The 14,494-nt window shown below is 51.5% G+C and overlaps 2 protein-coding genes across 5 annotated transcripts; one reads left to right on the plus strand and one right to left on the minus strand.

The window, feature by feature from the left end:
• Positions 1 to 890: 890 nt before the first annotated feature.
• CKS1B (CDC28 protein kinase regulatory subunit 1B) lies at positions 891 to 4,126 on the minus strand. The gene is made up of 3 exons (XM_017676493.3): positions 3,969 to 4,126; positions 2,026 to 2,153; positions 891 to 1,404 (listed from the first exon to the last, which is right to left on the minus strand). The coding sequence occupies exons 1-3, from the start codon at positions 4,025 to 4,027 to the stop codon at positions 1,352 to 1,354; spliced, it is 240 nt and encodes a 79-aa protein (XP_017531982.1). The 5' UTR covers positions 4,028 to 4,126; the 3' UTR covers positions 891 to 1,351.
• Positions 4,127 to 4,356: 230 nt separating this feature from the next.
• On the plus strand, positions 4,357 to 14,409 carry SHC1 (SHC adaptor protein 1). 4 transcript variants are annotated; one of them, XM_017676491.3, is made up of 14 exons: positions 4,357 to 4,518; positions 6,559 to 6,705; positions 7,854 to 8,021; positions 8,582 to 8,652; positions 9,178 to 9,241; positions 9,402 to 9,521; positions 9,752 to 9,805; positions 9,980 to 10,031; positions 10,177 to 10,303; positions 11,089 to 11,287; positions 11,375 to 11,444; positions 11,523 to 11,657; positions 11,821 to 12,059; positions 12,812 to 14,409. In XM_017676491.3, the coding sequence occupies exons 2-14, from the start codon at positions 6,619 to 6,621 to the stop codon at positions 12,938 to 12,940; spliced, it is 1,515 nt and encodes a 504-aa protein (XP_017531980.1). In that variant the 5' UTR covers positions 4,357 to 4,518; positions 6,559 to 6,618; the 3' UTR covers positions 12,941 to 14,409. The 4 variants fall into 4 exon arrangements, with proteins under 4 accessions (XP_017531980.1, XP_073078188.1, XP_017531978.1 ...); XM_073222087.1 differs by lacking the exon at positions 6,559 to 6,705; XM_017676489.3 differs by lacking the exons at positions 4,357 to 4,518; positions 6,559 to 6,705 and having other exon boundaries at positions 6,780 to 8,021; positions 11,526 to 11,657.
• Positions 14,410 to 14,494: the final 85 nt, after the last annotated feature.

Genomic DNA, 14,494 nt, shown 5'->3' on the forward strand with positions numbered 1-14,494 from the left:
GGCTTAAGCGTGCACCAGAATCAGATAACTTAAAATGTTGCCGGATCCAGCCCTCAGTTTCTGACTCAGTAGGTCTGGGTGGAGTACAATAATTGGCATTTCTAACAAGTCGGGTGACGATGCTTTCTCTTAAGGGGCCACACTTGAACTACTGCTATAGGAATAAATATGACATAAGGGGGGGAGGGTAATCTCACTTACTTAGCACTACTGTTATTTTTTAAAGCAGAGGGTAGTTACTTGGCGAAATGTTTTCTTAAACAGCTACAGCTTACACCTGTTTTCTCAAAGGTTAGCGCTCTACCTGCGTAACAATGCTTGAAATCCCCACATGGAGGCCACACCCCAGACCAATTAAATCAACATCTCTAAGGAATGAGTAGGCATCAGTGCTTGGAAAGCTACCCAGGTGAATCCAATGCTCAGCCAAAATGAGAATCACTAAAAACATGCCCCAACTGATGGTGCACAGTAAACAGGTCCTAGGTGTGCCTGAGCCTTACTTAGGCGGGGCAGGAAGCAGATCATACTAGTAGACTCTGGCAGATAGCCTCCTCTCTTCCCAGTCACGTGTTCTTCAAATATCGAGATTATGTTAAAGGCAACATCCCTGATTATAGGAAACAGTTCATTTGTTTTGATGAGATGATGTTGTCCCCATATAACCTCTATCTTTGGCTAGTGGTTAGAGCAAAATATCTTTCAGTAGATGTTGGACAGCAAGTCTGCTTAAAGTAGATTAAAAATCAGTTACCTAAATGTTGAAATAAACCTCATTAGCGGCAAAGACCTAAGCCTCACCATCTAACTGAAGGGCATATAATTAGAACCAGAATACTAAATGTGATGCCCACTCTGAGAGGGGGGAAATAATATATACAATTAGAGAATTACATTATAAAAATTTCCTCTTTAATCAAGGCTCATAATGTGGAACAGATTTCTTGGATAAAATGGAAAGCTTCCAATACATTGAAACAAATCACCATATATACAACACCTGGCAGGAAAAAACCAGCAAGTCAACACAATCCCTGTTAACAGCCATGGTCTTATTCTCAGATGCTTCTTCCATCTGCCAAGTGTGTTCTGCTGGGTACAGAGCTCACCATGGCTTCTGGGATGACACTCAGCTGAGCTGCAGCCCAAAGAACACTCATTTGGCTGGGCTGTGGTGCTGTTGGCTCTGCTCAAGAAGCAAAGAAGTCATCAGCACATTCAAACAGTGTATTGAACATTCTTTAAATATCAAAGTGAGAAACAAGAAGGCAACATAATAATGTTATTAGAAAGATGTCGGCAAGCGAGGACAGCTGTGTAAAGCTTGAGGCTGAAAGGTGGCTTGCCAGCTTCATTTCTTTGGCTTCTTGGGCAGTGGCCGCCGGAACAGCAAGATGTGAGGTTCTGAAAGAGTGAGTGAAATCTAAGAGACAAGCTCACACCATTCTATGCACAACCTATACTGAATTCCACTCCCACTTGCCTGTGATCACCCACTCAGATCTTTGTAACTAAATTAAGACAAGCATATGGCCTTGGAAGCAGACCCAAAAGCCTGGCCTGTCTGCCAAGTACAGAATTGCTAATATCAGTCTTTTTGCTATGTTTATACAGCCTCAGGGTGTCCTTTATTAGTTTTGCCTGGCAGCTTGGTGTCTGGTGTCTTACCAAGAAATATAGTTTCCTTGGCTTGTTTGGAACACATCCAAGAATTCGCTTTCTGATGGAGAATGAAGCAGAGACCGTAACCTCTACCAGGGTATACGTGGCCTTAAAGAAAGTACCCTTTGACTGAATCAGAGAATTAAAGGAGGTTTTTCAGTGACAGCTTGTCTCTGAACTTCCCAGATACTTTACTCTTATTCTTATTTTGGATCACTCCCAATTTTTCTAGATGGCTGGGGGGTAAAGAACCAGTAAACTACCTCCACCTTTCCCCCCTGTTTCTTTGGGTTGTATCATCTTACTCCTTTCTTTCCCTCAGTGATGCAGTCCTACATGGCTGCTTTCAGCCAGTGCACTGACCTGGTTCATGGATCATATAATGGACCCATCCCTGACTCTGCTGAACACCAAGATTCCTCCATTCAGATTCAGACATCAAATGGGATTTAGGGACCAGCTTGGCTATGTCCTTGGGCAACATGACATGCCTGTAACAGAAACAGGGAAAGGTGGGGAATTCATGTCAGTATTGGGTACAGACTGAGACAAGTGCCTGCCTGTGTAAGAAGCTAAGAGAGGGAAGAAAAGAGAAACAGATTTCTGATAGCAGGGAGTTTATGTCCTCTCATTGTGGGGTAGAGACAGCTAGAAATAAAGGCTGAGTTAAATGACTCCTCACAAAAGTATACTAAAAAGTATAAATTAATAAATAACTCAGGTAAATGAGCACCTAATGCCAGGCACTGTTGAAATATTGCTTATGCCTTTCTGGAGCTTAGTCTTCTAGTTGACTACCCAAAAACAATACACTCGGGCCCAAGACACACATAGTGTTAATAATTAAAGATGGTTTTCAACAGGATTGGTAAGGAAGGGAAAAAAGTGATTTTGTAGAGAAGAAAGTCCTGTTATGGAGTGCTGTGTGGAAGAGCTACTACAAGGGAAAGAAAAAAAAATTTTTTTGAAGTATTTACTCAATTTCATTTTCCTAACTCTCATGTACCATAAGACCTCCTTTGGGAAACACCATGCTTTCCAACCCAAGGTTAAGTCTCCTTTTGTGGCAAAGAAATGACTATTCTTGACTTGAATTGGGCTAACTCGGATAGACTTCATCATGCTCAGTGACAATGTACTAAATGTTCTCTGTGCTAGTAACAGATTTTTTCCAAAGAGATAATTCTAGTCCAAATATCTGAAAATAGCTTATATTCTACCAAGCCTTTGGCACAAAGATTGGCTCAACAATGGTTATTTGTCAGCACAGTTTTCCAGAGGGCTCAGAGCCCTGCACTAGGCTGGAGAAAAAAACACAAGAAAACCAAGTTTCTATTTTACCTTTTTCAATGCAGAGGACAAGAAATAAACTAGGAAGTTGTGTTTAGTATTTCACTTAATACAGATTAGTAGAATGTCAACATTTGTAGAATCCATTGTCTTATTTTCCAACCTAGAATTATGGATTTATACTTTATCAAATGCAAACTCTGTAGGGACTCCTTTCTTTACCATCCTTTGCAAATCCTATGTATACCATAACAGACTGTGTATCTCTATTATTATACCAGCCATCACCTTCTTTCTGAAGTCTTGTCAGTATTTTCACAGATTTTTAGGGTTGGAAAGCAGAGACCATGGCTTATCCTTGCACTTTAACACAACACCTGAAACCTGTGAGTACTCTATAATTGTTTCCCAAATAGATGCCCTTCGAAAATTGAAATTCAACTTCAGTTATCTGACGGGCACCTGTCAGGTCCATTCAAGTCTTGTCTCAATGTTTCTGGCTAGTTTTATTTCACTCCAGTTCCTCAAGGCCCCCTTCCTAAAACAAGCCAGACAACTACGGCCCTTTTCCATGAATTAATTAGCAACACTCGAGCGCTCTCAGAGCTTCCCTTGCAGGGAAGACGGGAGGAAAACTTGAGCTCCGCCCTTTGCCATCCTTTCCCAGTAGGCTCGATGGTTCTGTGGTGTAGCCAAAATACAGTCTCATGAAGGCAAGTTCAACTTGGTCAGTAAAGGTGAGAGAATGATCCAGAACCCCGCAAGAGTGAAGGTGGTCAGCATTTTAACAACGTCCACCTATGCCTCCTCCCAAAACAGTTCACACCAAATTTGCTACCACTTTGTTTCTTTTACCAGCACCGCCAACCCTTCACGCATGCGCTTTACGCTCACGCCCGCCCTGTTACTCTTCTGCGCATGCGCTGACTCTGCGGTTTCATTCCCTTTTACTAATTCCTCGTACCCTCACTTGTCAAAGTTCACGACCTCCTTATGGCCCCCGCGCCGGCACTAACCGGTACTCGAACTCCTCGTCGTCGTATTTGTCCGAATAGTAAATTTGTTTGTGCGACATGATCGCTCTGCCTGAGGACCGTCAGCCCCGCGCCGCCAACCTCCAAACTCCCAGCAGCACGCGCTCCCACCCTCTTTGGCCTCGCTTTCAAACACACCGCCTGCGGTTCCTATTGGTCCCTTTAGCTTAAGGCGGGACAAATCCATCTTCAAGCCTTTGATTGGCTTGGATTTGCTTTTCCTCGAGTATTTATTGGCGTGCAAGTCTTACATATCTTTAGAACGAGTTTAGGTAAAAATTAGGCCTCTTATTGGCTAGCTCTACTCCTGTGAGCATTCACCCGCTGCCATTGGCTGATTCCGCAAAGTGGGTAGGAAGAGGGACGGTGAGGTAGAGGGTCAGGGGTTAGTGAGGCCGGAAGTGAGTACAATAAAGTTTCTTCAGGGAGGCCAGGCTAGGGCAGAAAGTTGGAGCGGCAAGCTAAGGAGGCACTGGCGTGATCCGGAACCAAATCGGCCGGCGGTGCGGTGTGGAGACTCCATGAGGTCCTGGTGAGTTGGGACTTTTTTCCTCCTTAGGTGACCCACCCCTCCACCCCGGAACCCCTCTCCCGGGACCCTACTTCCGGTCTTCATTTTATAAGTCCCGCCCCCTGCGACCCTCTCCCCGGAAGTCCCACCTCCCAACTTCAGGGGCTCCCCGAACCCCGACTTTTTTTTTTAATTGTCCCGACCCCACCTGTCGGCCAGCTTTCCTGGAAGTCCCACTCCCCAGACATGCTTCCAAGCGCTACTGCAAGAAACCCTGTTAGTCCTTCCAATTCCCCAAAACTCCGCCTCCTCGCAACGACTCTACGCTCCTTCTTTCAAAAGCCTATCTCCCGAAAGGGCAGAGCCCTACCCCTCGAAGAACTCTTCGAATTCGCGAAGCCACGCCTCTCTAGGGGAGCCGCCCCTTTCGAAGCCACGCCCCCTAACCCACGTCTGATTGTGCAGAAGCCTGGCCTCCTGGAAGTGTGTGGCACGCATTCTCGGGGACCACGTCCCACCAGGAGTTTTATCTTTGTGAGACCCAGGTCATCACCTGAGGAGCTTTGTCTTCAAGCCTAGAAACGCCACCTGCTTACATTTCCCTGTCTTTTTTTCTCTTTTGGACTTTGGATTCAGTTTTCCAGAGCTCTCATGCTCCAGCGATGGGAAGTCAAATTTCCCGTCTCTGGCTCTGAGGTGTGAGATTAGAGGCAGCTCTTTTTCTGTCCCTTACCCCATTCCAAGTGTGGACCTACTTGAAGGGGCTGGATTGGGGGTTTGGCACAAGAGTGGGAGAGAAGACTTGTTCATAGATTTCCAGCTCTACTGAGTTTCCCTTGCCGAGACCGACTCCACCCCAGAAATAGCTGTTATATCTCATACCTGTTCGTCCGGAGAAGGGTAGGGCCATACATTTGTTGGTGTGTGACGTGGGTGTGAAAGGAGTAAAAAAGTTTTCTACCACTAGAAAACGGTCGCTTGGAGTGGGTGTATGGGACAGTGTCCTTTCTGCTGTTTGATTTTTTTAAAGGGACTCCGCAGCCCCCACCACTTTTCTGGCTCTTCCCCTCTCCCTAACCAGAACTCCTGTCTGGGCATTCCTCCTGGCCCCGTTTGCCAAGCTTTCCCTTCTGGAAACATTCCTGAGGCCTTCGCCATTTCCTGCTACTTGCCTCCCCTCCCTGCTGGGCTGAGCAGCCACAGGCAGTTTCTCCCCCACTCCCGTCACCCGGACTCCCAGTAGGCATTCTTTCTTCCTTTGCAAATTTGAAGAGCCCTACTTCCTTTATTTCAAATGCCCACACCTGTTGGTCCTTGCCTCTGGATCCTGCAGGCTCCCCACCAACGCCCAGCTGTAAAGGTGACATCCTGGAATGTGTCAGGCTGTGAGGCTATGGCAGAATCCTTTCCTTATTCTATGCCTGAGCGCTATGACCTTAGGAAATGCGGTAACAGAATTCCTTCTCAGGAGTGCTGGATGGAGTGACAAAGCTCTCCTCGAATGAGGAATAAGGAGAGGTTGAAAGACTTTAGCGCAGTATCTGACACGTTTTAAGCGCTACTATGCTGATCACAATAATATATTATCTGCATCTTTTTATCTTAAGTAAATATAAGAGTAAATAATTCCTAGGTGAGCCTGAGGGGTAGATAGTCTTCTACAACCTTTTGGTAACTTTACAACTTCCTCCATGGCCCCCCCTCAAGCAGAGCTGTGGCAGGAAGCTGTGGGTGGATGGAATGGGTTTGACGCTGTTCCCTGTTTCCAGCCTCAGACCATCTTCTCCTGGCACCCCTCTCTCCTGTACTTAGCACAGATGTGTCTTCTGGCCTCTCTATCCCTTTATGGCTTGTAGCCCTGACTGCTTTTGGAGAAATGTTTTATTCTCCCACCTCTTCCAGCCAGACTCCCTGCTGGTGTAAGGGGCACTGTGCTCCATGGTGAAAACCTACACGCTCCCCAGTCACCACAAGAGGAGGGGTGTGAGCATAAGGGGAGGAGACCTTAGTGCCAGTTCCCTGGCCTGCCTCCCACCTTTGACAGCTTGCTTTACTAACTAGGCCTGTGGAAGAGGGGCAGAAGAGTGCCTGGCCATGAGCTGCTGCTCTTTGGCATGGTAGATGCCATGCATAGAGAACGGGGCTCCACCAACCCACTCCTGTGCTCCAGCTCCTTCCTGGTGGCTCCTTGATGCACCCACCACCCAGGTTGGACTTTATCTCCCTTACTTTCCCAGCCTTGATGTTCCTCTTGGCCCCTTTCTGCCCCCACTGGGACTGCTTCCTTCCTTTCTGCATTTCTTTAGCTGCAAGTCCACAGCTGTTGAACCCCACTCTGTCGTGGTGGTCATGGGTGGCCTGGGCTGGAGGGTGAGGGAATTTGTTTTCAGCCAGGACCAGAAGGGAAATGCTGAGCTCAGGGGTCCCCTCCCTTTCCCACCCCTAGCTGCCTCTGTTTCCTCCCTCATTCCCACTACCCTCCCTCAGCTTCCTGTACCCTTTGGCCTGCCCGTGTCCGGTTTGGATTCATCCAGACCTCCCCTTATCTCCCTCCTTTCCTTCTCAGTCTTCCATCCTTCCCTCCCACCCCCACTTTACTCCACCCCAGATTACTAGCTGTTTGTATGGGGGCAGGGAGTATTGGATACCTCTACCCCAGCCAGAAGTCCAGGTTGGGGTAGTGCTGGGGGCTCAGCCCCTCGGAGCCTGTGAGTCAGCACTGTCCTCGGGATTGGTCTGTCCCCTCAGCTCCCCGCCCCTGGGGAGGAGCCAGGCGGCTCTAGGTCCAGCCTGTTCTCCACTCCGCCAAAGAAGAGGCTCCACGCTGGGCGGGGATGGGGCCTGAAACTGTCCAAGTCTGAGCAGGGGGAGCTGGAGCCACTAGTCCCTCTCCCTCCCCAGGACTCTTGAGATCCCTGGGCTATAGAGGTCCAATTAGGCCAAGGGCTTGGGGATGCCCTCTGCCTGGCCCCCTTGCCCTGACTGGCAGGGGGGCCGGGCTGGGCAGCAGCCTTCCTCTGCCTCCAGCCATGGATCTCCTGCCCCCCAAGCCCAAGTACAACCCACTTCGGAATGAGTCTTTGTCATCGCTGGAGGAGGGGGCTTCAGGGTCCACCCCACCGGAGGAGCTGCCTTCCCCATCAGCCTCGTCCCTGGGGCCCATCCTGCCACCTCTGCCTGGGGATGAGAGTCCCACCACTCTGTGCTCCTTCTTCCCCCGGATGAGCAACCTGAAACTGGCCAACCCGGCTGGGGGGCGCCCGGGGCCTAAGGGGGAGCCAGGAAGGGCAGCCGAGGATGGGGAAGGGAGTGCAGGGGCAGCCATGCTGGACTCAGGCCCCCTGCCCCTCCTCCAGGACATGAACAAGCTGAGTGGAGGCGGCGGGCGCAGGACTCGGGTGGAAGGGGGCCAGCTGGGGGGCGAGGAGTGGACCCGCCACGGGAGCTTTGTCAATAAGCCCACGCGGGGCTGGCTGCATCCCAACGACAAAGTCATGGGACCTGGGGTTTCCTACTTGGTTCGGGTGAGTGAATATCCTCTCAGACAGACCTCTGTTCGCTCCAGCTCTGTTGGAGTCTCTTTTTTTCTTGCTCTATCCTAGCAACTCCCTTGGTTTCAGTGCCCTGTTCTTAAACCTTTCGTGCCCTTACTCTGATTCTGTAGCCCCTTCCCTTCTAGCTCTGCTTGGCCCCCTTCCCTCTTGTGATTTGCCCAACCCCACCCTGCCATGCTTAGCACAATGCGCAGCACCTCCAAGGCCCTTAGTAAGTGTTGGAATGAGTGATTCTTGATTATCCCCCAGTCTCCTCTCCCTTTCTGGAGCTGTCACTCCATCCCACCCAATGCCTGTCTCTTCTTTCTAGCTTCTCTCCCCAGATGCATGAGGTCCTCCTAGCTTGCTCTTTCCTTCTCATGCCCTTTTGTCTTGCATGCTGTGGGATGTTGTAGGATGTAGCCACAAGAAGTAGGCAGAACTTCTGCATCTTCACTTCCCTTAAGGACCACATAGGGAAAAGCCCAGGGCCCTTTGTGAAGGGGGTGAGGGAGGCGGCTGACTTGTTATCCTCCCATCCCTCCCCTCAGTACATGGGCTGTGTGGAGGTCCTGCAGTCAATGCGTGCCCTAGACTTCAACACCCGGACTCAGGTCACCAGGTTAGTGGGGAGGGGGCAGAGTGTGGGAGTCCTGGGATTAGATTAGGGGAGGAGGAGGGGAGTGGGTCGGTTGGTGCTAGTGATGGTTTATCTTTGGGTGGTGAAGGGGATAGAGAGGAAGTTAGGGGAATGAGGCTAAGTCTGAATGAAAAGCTGCAACTCTGGCCTGGATCTTGCCTACTTATCTAGCCTTGGGGGCTGTGGGGGAGGTGGCAGAGGCAGTTGGCAGCTGGAGCTTGTGTAGAAAATGGGGATAGATGGAAGGTTACTGCTGTCTTCGGGAATGAGTGGGACATTTGGTAGCTGGAAGGGGGCGGGGCCAGACCCATTGAGGCCCTAACCCAATCAGCCAGGAAGCGGCTTCTCAGTGTCATCAAATATTAAAGGCCCTTAATTCAATCCACCGCGACAAAGAGCCTGGAGTGCCCCTGGAGTCTGGCCGGGCCTTCCCCTCCCCCCTGCTCTGTGGCAGCCCCAGCTGAATGGGAGACAGGCTCTGGGTCTGAGTACCCCCTCTTTCCCCAGGGAAGCCATCAGTCTGGTGTGTGAAGCTGTGCCAGGTGCTAAGGGCGCGACAAGGAGGAGAAAGGTACTTGGGGTTGATGGGGCTAGGGCTGCTGCTGGGTGATGTGGAGATGCAGTGGGAAGGCACATGTGGGGCACGTGGGGAGAAAGCCCAAAGGCAGGAGTGTGGGAGTTTCCCGGTGTTGGGAGACCCCAGCTTCTGAGACCCTTGGACCCTTTCCTAGCCCTGTAGCCGCCCACTCGGCTCCATCCTGGGCAGGAGTAATCTGAAATTTGCTGGAATGCCAATCACTCTGACCGTCTCCACCAGCAGCCTCAACCTCATGGCCGCAGACTGCAAACAGGTTGGTGGGGTGGGCAGGGAGGCCAGCAACACCACTGGGAGGGCTAAGCGGGGACTGATCATGAGGGACAGTAGGGAAGGAGGAGATGAGGAAAGTGTGGATAAGAAGCTGAAAGGATGAGACTGAGATTTCGGCGTTCTGGGCCAGGGATGGGGGACGCTCAGGTGGGCAGTGAAGCTGTCTGACACATGTCATTCCCTCCCTCCTCCATCCCCTGCACTAACTCTCAGATCATTGCCAACCACCACATGCAATCTATCTCGTTTGCATCCGGCGGGGATCCGGTGAGTTGGGGAACAGAAAAGAGGTGGTGGGAAAAGGAGGGGCTTGCGGGTGGCTAGAGAAGCGGGCATGCTAGGATTGATGTGGTGCTGAAAAGGACTGGGTTTTAGGGGTCAGGAGTGAGGTGGGGCTATGAAATGTAGCTGAATGGCCTCTTCTGACTCTGTCCACCTCAGGACACAGCCGAGTATGTCGCATATGTTGCCAAAGACCCGGTGAACCAGAGAGGTGAGGCACTGGGAGCACTGGGTGGTGCCAACTGTGAGGCACGTGAGCAGGAGCCAGGGAGCTAAGCAGAGGCCCCTGCGGGGGAGACACGACCCCTGTCCCCACCCCCTCCTGGCAACCCACTGACACTCTGCTGTGCCCCCAGCCTGCCACATTCTGGAGTGTCCCGAAGGGCTTGCTCAGGATGTCATCAGCACCATTGGCCAGGCCTTTGAGTTGCGCTTCAAACAATACCTCAGGAACCCACCCAAGCTGGTCACCCCCCATGACAGGTGAGCGGATGAGGAGGGTGTGGGGCAGCCCCTGGGCACCCATGAGAACGGGAAAGTGGGTCTGCCCTTCCGATACTCCAGCTCAGAGAAGATCAGGGAAGGAAATAACCTGTTTGCCCCTGCTTCCCACTTCCTGCTATTCTGCAGTTTCCTGTGGCCATCAGGAAGGTCTGTCGAGGCCCTGCCTTTCTGCGGCAGGGGCAGCTCTTCCTTCATGTGCTTGTGGTGGAACTGTAGTCTGGGACCCTCATGCCACCACTCTTCCCCAGCTAGGTGGACTTTTCTGTTCCCAGCAGCCTCATTTCTGGCCTTACCCTCTTTCTTGCCCATTTATCTTTAGTTGTTTATTTTCCTGCCCCTAGAAGCCATCAAGAATTTGGATGAGGGGGGATGTCTCTTTACTGAGAACCCTACCTTTTCCCGGTAGGTAATTATTTAGAGGAAGTTAAAATATTCTGGAGCCCCTTCCCCATTTTCCTGTACTTAGTGTTTCCTCTGCCTCTTGGGAGCCAGCATAGGGCCCAAGGACATGAACTTTAAATCCAAATCTGAATTTGCAACACAGCTCCACAACCTTTTAGTTGTGACTCCCCAGGCAAAGCTTTACCCCTCTGACCCACATTCCTCATCTATCAAACTGGGGAAGGAAGTAAATACCTACTTTACAGGATTGCCAGGAGGATGAAATGGTGCAGTATATAAAGCACCCAGCCTCAGGCATCACCCCGCAGAAATGCCCCTCCCTCTGTCCTCCTGCCCGCCCCTCACTCTCTCCTGCCCTTCAGGATGGCTGGCTTTGACGGCTCAGCTTGGGATGAGGAGGAGGAAGAGCCGCCTGATCATCAGTACTATAATGACTTTCCGGGGAAGGAACCCCCTCTTGGGGGGGTGGTGGACATGAGGCTTCGGGAAGGGGCCCCCCTGGGAGCTGCTCGACCCACTCCGCCCAGTGCCCAGACCCCTAGCCACCTGGGAGCTACGCTGGTAAGTTGCTTGGATGGAGGTGGGCTGGGCTTGGGATGGGAGTGGTTCGTTAGGGCCTCTGGTCTCATCTTATTTGGGTTCCTGCAGCCTGTGGGACAGCCCACCGGGGGAGACCCAGAAGTCCGCAAACAGATGCTGCCGCCGCCACCCTGCCCAGGTATGAAGGGAGCTGAGGGGCAGAGCCAGCGGTGCAGGAGGCAAGGCTGGGGTCACTGTGAGGCCTCCTTTTCCTCAGCAGGCAAAGAACTCTTTGATGATCCCTCCTATGTCAATGTCCAGAACCTAGACAAGGCCCGGCAAGCAGGGGGCGGGGCTGGGCCCCCCACTGCTGCTGTCAACGGCAGTGCGCCCCGGGACCTCTTCGACATGAGTGAGTGTTCCTCCCTCCTCTCTGAGTCTCTGTCTTTCCACTTGGCTGCTCCTCCTCGCTTGTCTGTCTGCTCTTTCCTTCCTGGCCTCCCCTTCCTGAAGGTCTGGGTCCTCGGCATGTGTTGTGCCAGCTGCTTCTCCTAGCCATCTCTCTGCACCTCCAGAGCCCTTTGAAGATGCCCTTCGGGCGCCTCCACCTCCCCAGTTGGTGGCCATGGCTGAGCAGCTCCGAGGGGAGCCCTGGTTCCACGGGAAGCTGAGCCGGCGGGAGGCTGAGGCACTGCTGCAGCTCAATGGGGACTTCCTGGTGCGGGAAAGCACGACCACGCCTGGGCAGTATGTGCTCACTGGCTTGCAGAGTGGGCAGCCCAAGCACCTGCTACTCGTGGACCCTGAGGGTGTGGTGAGTGTGGCAGAGGTGTGGGTGTGGGTGGCAGCCCTGTTCCTTCCCCTGTTGCTTCCTAGACTTGCCCTGCTGGGCACCTGTATCTGCGCATGCCCCTCCATTGGCTTAGGGTTCCTTTCCTTCTCACTTCCCTGAGCTGTGTTCCTTGCAGTCCCAGCCAGTCTTCAAGTCCCCAAATCTTAAGCCCATCCAAGCTAGAAGGTGCTCATCCCATGTGAGCCTCTCTTTGACAAATGAGGAAACCATCCTGGAGAAGCAGTGATGCTCAATTGCAGATGGTTACAGGCTAGACATTCCCCAAGTTTTCTCTTATAAGAGGAGCCAGGGGCCTCCCCAGCTCCTCAAGACTCAGGTCTCAGACCAGTATCCTGTCTCCTATCTGTACTGTCCCACTGCCCATCACAACTTTGGTCTCTTTCCTAAAGCAATCTCCACCTCCTTTCCACATCTTATTTTGTTCTGTGTATCCTCTGGAACAGTCAAGGGAGGAATAGATACCCCTCAGCTTCCCAATTTCTGGGCTGACATCCCTTCTGCCTTTTCCCAGCTCACTGAGCTGCCCATTCCCGTGGCTACCTCTAGCTTGTTTTTCTAGAGATGCCTTAATGATTTGGACTGACAGCCCTCCCACTGATGCCATTTTTTTCTCCTTTCTCAATCCTCTTGAATATTCTAACATCCTCCGCTGCGGGGCTGAGGTCTTACTTGACTCTTCACCTGGATTGATCCTATTTCTTACCACCTCCCAGGTTCGGACAAAGGATCACCGCTTTGAGAGTGTCAGTCATCTCATCAGCTACCATATGGACAATCACTTGCCCATCATCTCTGCGGGCAGCGAACTGTGTCTACAGCAACCTGTGGAGCGGAAACTGTGATCTATCCCAGAAGGGGCCCTTCAATCTCTTCTACCCAATCCCCTGACTCTCAGGACCTCATTTGGGAGCATTCTGTGGGCTTGGCCTTACGTAGGAGCTGGGGGTAGTGTGGACTCTTGAGTTCAGCGTCCAGCTCAGTGAGAGGGTTGGAGTCAGGAGCCTGGGGGTAGAATCCTGCTTCTCCCCAAACCTAACCAAAGTATTAATGTACAGAGTGGCCCCTTTTCCTGTGCCAACCTAATACCCCCTGCCCCAAGAAAGTGCTTGAGGCCCGGGCCGTGTGCTTCCTTGTAATGGAAAATGTCCTGTGGTTACAGGCCCAATGGAGCAATCACCCAGGGAAGGGGGAACGAATCACACTTTTGGTCTACCCCTGGGCTCAGGGTACCTCACACCCCTCTCAACAGCCCTCTCTTCCAGTGTTTAAACTTTGTGCCTTTGACCGTATCCTAGGTCTGAAGATATTTTATGCAAAGAGTTCTTGGCCCCTGAGGTCAAAGATGGGGGAGCTGACACCTTGGCTTCTGGGACCTGGCCCTCTCCTTGCTCAGCACCTCCAGTTTAGGTTGGGAGAACAGGCAGGAGTAGTAGATGTTCCCTCTCTGTGGGGATATGCAACCCTGAGATTGCCTCAGATCCCCACTCCTGGCTGTCGGGGGAGAAGGACCCCTCCCTTGCTCAGTGCCTCTGGGTGGGGGCCCTCTCCCAGGGGTCTGTATATACATTTCATAAGCCCCACTCCCCCCATGTTGCATGCATGTTAAACTACAGCCAAAGTGTAGCCTTTCTACCTTGTAGCCTCTGCCCTGCGTCCCCCTGCTGGGATGGTGGGGGTGTGACTGACTGGGGGCTTCCTGGGCTATAACTCTCCCAGCTGGATTTTGTGGAGGCCAAACAGAGGCATAGAGACTTTGAAGCAGTAGACAATCCCCAATACCACCTGTAGATTTGGAACTGCATTTATTTCTTATGTTATATGCATATATTTTAGGGCTGTAGAGTTTCTTTCCTAATTTGTTTTCCATGGCTTATTCTTGAGCACAAAATGATAATCGATTACATTTATACATCACCTCTTTGACTTTTCAAAGCCCTTTTACAACTGTTGGCATTTTCCTCACTCCAGTCTGTGAGGCAATTGGGAAAAGCAGCATTCCTTTTTTACAAGATACCTGAGGCAGAGAGAAATCTATTATGAGCTAGGACTAGAAAATCTTGGGCCTTTATCGCTAGGCTGGGCGGCAGAAATTTGGCTGAATGAGTGTTAGTTTCACAAGGGGTAAACTTAAAACCGGGCCCTGCGCCAGGCATGGGGCTGCCACATCGACGGAGGCTGACCCTGCTCTGTCTTTAGGCCGTGTGGATAAGGGAGAATTTACTTTTAATCATGGCCTCCTTGTTTGGATGTTTTCACGGGTCTCACTTATACCAAAGGGAAGTAATCTTCATTAAAATCCGTATTTCTTCTACCTCGGCCTCTGAGTCCCTGTCGCTGCCTATTGTTCGCCACGGGCCCTTTACAGCGGGGGGCCGTGGCCGCCACTGGGCGCGGCC

The sequence above is a fragment of the Manis javanica genome, chromosome 14 (assembly GCF_040802235.1).
Source record: "Manis javanica isolate MJ-LG chromosome 14, MJ_LKY, whole genome shotgun sequence".
In the NCBI taxonomy this organism is placed as follows: Eukaryota; Metazoa; Chordata; class Mammalia; order Pholidota; family Manidae; genus Manis; species Manis javanica.